General features: G+C 46.5%; 1 protein-coding gene across 1 annotated transcript; it reads left to right on the plus strand.

The window, feature by feature from the left end:
• On the plus strand, nt 1–4,644 carry TP53RK (TP53 regulating kinase). The gene is made up of 2 exons (XM_048819508.2): nt 1–280; nt 4,012–4,644. The coding sequence occupies exons 1-2, from the start codon at nt 43–45 to the stop codon at nt 4,488–4,490; spliced, it is 717 nt and encodes a 238-aa protein (XP_048675465.2). The 5' UTR covers nt 1–42; the 3' UTR covers nt 4,491–4,644.
• The last annotated feature ends 3,379 nt before the right edge of the window (nt 4,645–8,023 follow it).

An 8,023-nucleotide genomic window follows, 5' to 3' on the forward strand; every position in this document is an offset into this window, starting at 1 on the left:
GCGGAGCTGACGTACGCCGGTAGCGTACGGGCTCCATCCATCATGGCCGACGGGGGAGGAGAGGCGGGGGCGAGCGCGGTGCCCCCCCCGCCGCTGCAGGGGCTGCAGCTGGTGCAGCAGGGGGCCGAGGCGCGGCTCTACCGGGGACAGTTCCTGGGCCGGCCGGCTGTGGTCAAGCTCCGCTTCCCCAAGCGCTACCGGCACCCGGCGCTGGAGGAGCGGCTGAGCCGGCGGCGGACGGCGCAGGAGGCCCGCTCCTTGCTGCGCTGCCGCCGGGCAGGTGGGGCTGAGAGATGGGGGGCTAGAAGAGGGTTCTGCAGGGTGGGTCTGGGGGACTCTCTGAAAATGGACGGGAGGGCGGGCTCAGCCTAGGGGCAGAGGGGGGCTCTAGGGGTGGGTCGGGGGGGTCTTAGCTCAGGGGTGGAGGGGGGCTCTGGGGTGGGTGTGAGTCTATGGTGAGATGGGGGTTGCTTGTAGGGCGGGGTGGGGGAGCCTAGGAGGAGGTGGGGGCTCTGTGGTGGGGCTGAGCTGAGGGGGGGGCGTAGAGGACTGAGTCTAGGGAGAGATAGGAGCTGCTTGTATGGAAGGGTCTTGGCACTGTTTGGGGAGGGGTTTGTACCATGAATGGAGCCGTCAGCGCCTTTTTACCCTTTTTCATAACCCCAGGTAATAGGGCTTTTAATGAAATTGAAAGACAACAAAAACCTACACAAAAGGACCTGTTTAAAACCCAGCACACAATTGTCCTGAGTGATTGGCTGCCACAGGATATTGTTTTCCCTGTTGTAGGCATTTCTGTGGTCTTTACTGTAGTATCCGAACATTTCACAATATTAATGTATTCACGGAGGTCAAGGACTTGATAGTATTTAGAAAGAGGCTTTGAGCTGTTTCTGTGTTGGGGAAGTAATGGAAATAGGTGTTTTCCAATAGGTCCCTGCATGATTATTCTGCGATCTGGTCTACAGTTAAAATGTAAAAAGAAAAGGAGTACTTGTGGCACCTTAGAGACTAACAAATTTATTTGAGCATGAGCTTTTGTGAACTACAGCTCACTTCATTGGATGAAGCTGTAGCTCACGAAAGCTTATGCTCAAATAAATTGGTTAGTCTGTATCCGCAAAAAGAAAAGAAGTACGTGTGGCACCTTAGAGACTAACACGGCTGCTTCTCTGAAACCAGTTAAAATGTAGAGTGACATATCTTTGTTGCCCAGAAGTAGGAAGAAGTTCACACCTCTGAGTGTAGTAGCTATTCCAACCTGACCTCCAGTGTAAATTTGGCTAGGCTGACAGAAGAATGCTTCCCTTGACCTAGCTACCCGGGCTGGGAGGTGGCTTACCTACAGTGATAGAAACATCCCTTCTGTTACCATTGGAAGCCTCTAGTGTATAGCGCTACAGCACTGTAGTTGTGTTGCTGTAGTGTAAACATGCCCATATTCTGAAGTAGTGTCAACACAAGAAGCTATTCTGGAAGCTATTCTGCCCTAAATTCACACTTTATCTTACTCTGAAATAACTTTCGAGTGTAGACAAGCTCTTGGATAGATAATAGGGACAGCCTAAATTATAGTGGGGCAAAAGTGAAGCAGGGAGATAAACCCTTGACCTTCAGAGCACTATCCACTAATGCAGGGGTTCTCAAACTTCATTGCACTACCACCCCGTGTTATACCAATAAAATAAAAACCAGCAGGATCTTATTAAAGGGAAAAAGGCAAAATACCACATTTATTGTGAATACAGAAAGAATCATAGTAAGTAGTTAGTTATAGCTATAACATTCCATTCAATCTCATATTTATTCACACATTCATTCATATAAACACACACACACAGGTTCTGCAAGGTTGTTATCATAGTTACTAGCCTTAGAGTTGCTCATGCCAAGCCACTGGCCAGGTGGCCTGGACACGAGGAGGGAGCAGGGCCTTGTCAGATGCTCATCTGATGCTCCTGGAAGTTGGTTTGCAGAATCAGACCCCAAAGTTCTCACTTTTTAGAGTCTATTTTTATAGGAATTTCTTCCTATGCCAGTCTATGGGAATTGCTTCATCATGCTGTTGCTGAATCAATCAGCAGATAGCACATTCCTGACGGCTCCAAGATATTATCTTGTTCTTTGGTTCTCCCATTCTTGAGGCTGTTGGGTGGATTCCAGTCTGCCCTCCGGGGGGTGGTCTTCTGGTTATTTCCACTTGACGCCTTCTTCAGCCGATGGACACTGGATTCTTAGGCTGGCACCTCCCTGATCATTCAGTTATTATCCACACCAAGCATCCATCCACATACATCTTCTATCTCTATTTTAATCACAATTGTTAATACAACAAAAGGGCGGGGAGTCTCTGGGTGCTGTTTTTGTTGTTAGAGTATTGCTTTGAGTCTCTCTCTGTGTGAATTGCTTTGAGAACAGACTCTGTCTTAGAATGTACTAAGACAATTAGCAGCTTGGAAGTTTCACACGTAGAGGGAGAGAAACAGTACCAAAAACCAAGAGACCTCTTAATTAGTAATACCCTGGAATTTAAGCTATGGGGAATCAAACTCATTTGTGATTTTAATACAGAACTTCTTTAATATGATCCAACACCCCTTCTGACGACAACAAATTACTACACAACCCCAGGATGCGGGGCTGAAGCCTGAGCCTGCTCGAGCCCACTGCCCGGGCTGGAGGGGCCAGAGCCCAAGCCCCACCACCCCAGACAGGGGACATAAAGCCGAAGCCTGAGGGCTTCAGCCCCAGGCAGGGTGCCTGTAACCTGAGCCCTGCTGCACAGGGGTGAAGCTAAAGCCTGACCCTCACTGCCCAGGGCTGAAGCCCTCCGGCTTGAGCTTTCGGCTTTGGCCCCGGGCCCCAGCAAGTCTAAGATAGCTCTGGTGACCCCATTAAAACAGTGTGATATTTATCTTCATCTGCAATTTCAAGATGCTTGTGTGGTAATTTTTTCTTCTCACAAAGAGCAAATAACTGGTGTGTGTGTGTCTTTGTCATCTTTCTGATTTATTGTACTTGCTCAGGGTCTGCTCAAAATGCTGCCATGCCTAGGACAAAATCCTAGCATATATTTTGCATCTGCCAGACAAATGTGTTTTGGTAGGAGAGGAAGAGTGCTTAATTCTGTATTCCACTGAAAGTGCAGGAGGGATTTAAGGATAGATAATGAAATTTCAGCAGTTGAAATTTAGAGTTTGTCTACATTATGGGGGATCCAATGGCATAGCTACAGTGCCGTAGCCATGTTGCCATAATCCTGTGGTGCAATCCCATTCTAAAGTGATGGAAGGGTTGTGTGGGTTTTTTTGTGTGTGTGGCTATTGGAAAACCACCTCCCTGAGTGACTGTAGGTAGGTGGATGGAAGCATTTTTCTGTCGACCTAGCTGTGTTTTATGCAGTGGGTTAGGCTGGCATAGCGATGGTTGTCAGGTGTGGATTTTTCACACATCTGAGCGTCATAGGTTGACAGAGTTATATTCTAAAGCCTGGTCTACACTGGGGGGAGGGATTTATCTAAGGTACACAACTTCAGCTATGTGAATAATGTAGCTGAAGTTGATGTACTTAGATCTACTTACTGTGGTGTCTTCACTGCGGTAAATCGACAGCTGACGCTCTCCCATCGGCTCTGCCTGCACCTCTCGCCCTGGTGGAGTACCAGAGTTGACGGGAGAGCGCTTGGCAGTTGATTTATTGTGTCTAGACTAGACGCAATAAATTGACCCCTGCTAGATCGGTCGCTGCCCGTCGATCCAGCGGGTAATGTAGACAAGCCCTAAATGTAAACCAGGCGCTAGGCAGGGCAGTAAAGCTCAACACGGCTAAACTTGGGCTTGTCAGTGCCCATTAGGAGTCAGGATTTTGAGCTTCTGTCCCAATTCCAGGATAGTGTTGTAAACTTTTAAGGGTGCATTTGATTTATGTAATTATAAATTTTGAATATCATAAAGCAAGCTGAACATTCTTATAAGCTAAAGGCTAGCATTTCATCAACTCTTTTTTAATAGGGATTTCTGCACCAGTGGTTTACTTTGTGGATTATGTCTCCAACCGTATATATCTTGAAGATATCGCAGGATCAACTACAGTTCGGGATTATATAACTTCTGTACAGCAAAGTGGAAATGATACCAGCAACCTCTTTCTCTTAGCAGAAAAGATAGGTGAGGTTTTGGCACGAATGCATGATGATGATCTTATCCATGGAGATCTTACAACTTCCAACATGCTTTTGCGACCACCAGTGGAAGAGCTGGACCTGGTGCTGATAGATTTTGGACTGAGTTTTATTTCTGGTCTTCCTGAGGATAAAGGAGTCGATTTGTATGTTTTGGAGAAAGCTTTTCTGAGTACTCATCCAAACACAGACACTCTGTTTGAAGTCCTGCTGAAGAAGTACTCGACTACATCTAAAAAATCAAGCCCTGTGATCAAAAAGCTGGATGAAGTACGACTAAGAGGAAGAAAGAGATCCATGGTTGGATAGAAGAAAGCAGAGTTTGTGGGAGGGTAGGGGAAATGTAACTTCCTATGGTGTGCAAGTGTGCTTATGTTTATTAATTGTTTGGTCTTATTTAATAATTCACCATTTTGGTAGCCTTCATTGTCTTACAAGTGTACAATAAACCAGTTTAATCCAACATGGTGGTCATCCTTGTACAGCCATCTGACAAGTGGCTCAGAGTAACCAAGTTAAAGATAGGTGATGAGAGTGCAGGAGGGAAAGTAACAGCTGAGGGGGGAACAGTTGCTTTTCTTGTCTCCTAACTATTAGATATCCCTTTTTAAAAAGAAAAATCCAATATTTGTAGTGTGTTTTTGCTATGCAAACATAGAGCTTGTATTGTTTGATCATTAAAAATGTTATATGCTTATTGCAGTAAATTTGGGAAAGTGTAAATTTCGGCTTGCTCTCAGTTTTCAAATCAACTTTGTTTCCTTAAGCCAATAGTCAGTTACATCCGTAATAAAAATGACCAGTTCTCTGCTGACGATCTTTCGGTTAAACAAAAACGCTGCAACTTTCCATGTAGGGTTTCTGTTAGAAGGAGTGCTTCCATTCTGACTGTTTAAGCCCTCTAAAATTAATCAGTTTTTTATCAGAGTATAGCAACAGCAGAATGCCATAGTGGATCAGAGGTGAGGTCCATGTACTCTGGTATCCTGTTTCTAACTCTGGTCAATATCAGACACTTCAGAGGAAAATGTATTCCTGGGGGAATTTTGCACCAAAAAATTAAAATTCTGCATATTTTATTTGTCAAAACACAATATCATGCCATTTTCAATTATTTTGGTAATTGATTTCAAAATACCTGTCATCAAGTATGTCTGTAATGATACAGATGACAAAAAGGATTCCCCTCAGTAGTAGGGAGTTAAAGAAACCCTAGGGCAACCTAGTTCCAGTTTCTCTGTGATGCTTTTGTTGGGTGCCTCACACATGCCAGGGGAAAACTCAGCCCCTCCAATCTTTTAGTTGATTCTTGTTTTTTTACCCTCCCCCCATATAGTTACCATATTTCAAGTTCCTAAGTAGAGGATGCTGGCAGGAAGAGGGAGCCGTGGAGCCAGACACCCACATCCCCTCCCCTCCTGAGTCCAACCGTGGGGCACCTCCCGGCCCAAATGTCCACATCCCCAGAGTCCAGCTGCAGGCTCTACTCCGCAGTTTCATTACTATCCTGCCAGGCAGAGACGACTTATACCTGCTGATAGTGTGTGTGTGTGTGGGGGCACAATTTAAAGGTTTGGCTGTCCCAGAACAACTGGAGTCATACTCCCCCCTAGCAGGCCTCACCCCCTCCTTACTTAAGTCTCCCTTCCTGCAAAGCAGCAGCTACTCCCTGCAGCTCCCAGCTTTTGCTTCTGCCTCTTCTGGCAGCTGCTGTGCAGGGAGGAGGTTTGGCTGCGCCATGTGACTAAGCGGGGCCAGCAAACCTGGGAACTGCAGCCTACCCAAGCCTCCTGGGCAGGACACTTAGATCAAGAGAGAGACTTTTCTATTAGCTTTTTTCCCTTCAAGTATCCTATGGTTACCCTATCATCAGTGCTAGCAACAGTGGGGTGTGTAGGTAGCATAGACTGTGGCTCTCAACCTTTTCAGACTACTGTACTCCTTTTAGGGGTCTGCCTTGCATACCCCTAGTTTCACCTCACTCAAAAACTACATGCTTACAAAATCAGACTTAAAAATGCACAAGTGTCACAGCAGACTATTACTGAAAAATTGCTGACTTTCTCATTTTTACCATATAATTATAAAATAACTCAATTGGAATATAAATATTGTCTTTACATTTCAGTGTATAGTTTATAGAGCAGTATAAATAAGCCATTGTATAGAATATTAGTTTGTGCTGACTTTGCTAGTGCTTTTTATGTAGCCTGTTGTAAAACTAGGTAAATATCTAGATGAGTTGATGTACCCCCTGGAAGACCTCTGTGTACCACCAGGGTACACGTAACCCTGGTTGAGAACCACTGGCATAGACAAACCAATGTTCTTTTAACCGTTCTGTCACCTAGAAATGCCAGCAGCCACTGTATCCTACAGTACTCCCATCATTACTGAGGATGAAGACAGAGGTTACGTGTGCAGTGGTAGGAAATGTGAAGAAAAATATGAGCATAGGTGAAGCCACCTCTCCAATAGTTAAGTGGCCTTTGCATATAATAGCAAGAGAATGTACTTTGGTGTTCTCATTCTGTTGACTTTTAAATACCTGACAGAGTACCAGTGCACACTCTTCATCATAAGGGACAGCAGGAAGAGTTTTGGAGAGGTGGCTGAATGATCCAATTCCGTACTATGTTGAAACCTCTGGATCAGCTCAAGATCGATCTAAAGCAGGGGTGGGCACACTTTTTGACCCGAGGGCCATATTGGGGTTGCAAAACTCTATGGAGGGTCGGGTAGGGAAGGCTGCTGCCCCCTATCTGCCCACTCCTACTTCCTGTCCCCTGACTGCCCCCTGCAGAACCACCGAACCATCCAACCCCACCCCTTGTCCCCTGCCTGCCCCCTGCTGGGACTCCCTGCCCCTAACCTCCCCCCCGGACCCCACCTGCTCCCTGTTCCCTGACTGCCCCGGCCCCTATCCACACCCCTGCCCCTGACAGGCCCCCTGGGACTCCCATGCCTATCCAACCCCCCTGACTGCCCCCCCCGACTGTCATCCCCCCCGGACCCCCTGCCCCTTATCCAACCCCCCCGACCCCCTTACCATGCTAGTCAGAGCGGCAGGAGCTTGCAGCCGCCTGGCCGGAGCCTGCCCTGCCGCCCAGAGCAGGGGAGGGGCCGGGGGCTAGTCTTCCCGGCCGGGAGCTCAAGGGTTGGGTAGGATGGTCCTGTGGGCCGGATGTGGCCTGCGGGCTGTAGTTTGCCCATCTCCGGTCTAAAACCTGGAAATGTATACTTGACTGTCTTTCAAACAAACTTGAGTTGCTTTGTGGTGTGGGTTTTAAGTCTTCTCTGATCTGTGGACCAGTAAAGGTCCCCTGCCACTGTCAGGATGGGGGTTTGGCTAGTGGTGTTCAAAATTCTCTCTTCCCACGCTGTTGCTATTTACTACTTGCTTATCACTCTACCCCAGAGGTGGCTGCATTGCAGTGATAAAGTGTAAAATATCTTAGAAAATTAAAAGATGGGTACATTCCTTTTTGAAGAAGGGAAGGAGAGAGCAGATGTTACAGAAACATTATTATTTATATAACTGGATCTGGATGCTGTTACCTCCAGGTAGCTGCTCTTGTGTAATAAGTTCTTTGCCTGGAAGTGGTTGGGATCACCCTTGGCATTAAAATGAAAAAACAAACAAAAGCATTTATAGGGGTGTCCCGACCTCTGCATTGATTCTGTGCTCAGCAGAGGTGCTGCTTCCTTCCAGTCTTACCTACAAGTATCCATGACAAAATAAAACCTGAGAGGGAACCAAACAAACCACCCATGAAATCAGACCTATGATCTTCCTATGATGTGCAAATGTGCTTATGTTTATTAATTGTTTGGTCTTATTT

The sequence above is a fragment of the Caretta caretta genome, chromosome 13 (assembly GCF_965140235.1).
Source record: "Caretta caretta isolate rCarCar2 chromosome 13, rCarCar1.hap1, whole genome shotgun sequence".
Lineage (NCBI taxonomy): Eukaryota > Metazoa > Chordata > Testudines > Cheloniidae > Caretta > Caretta caretta.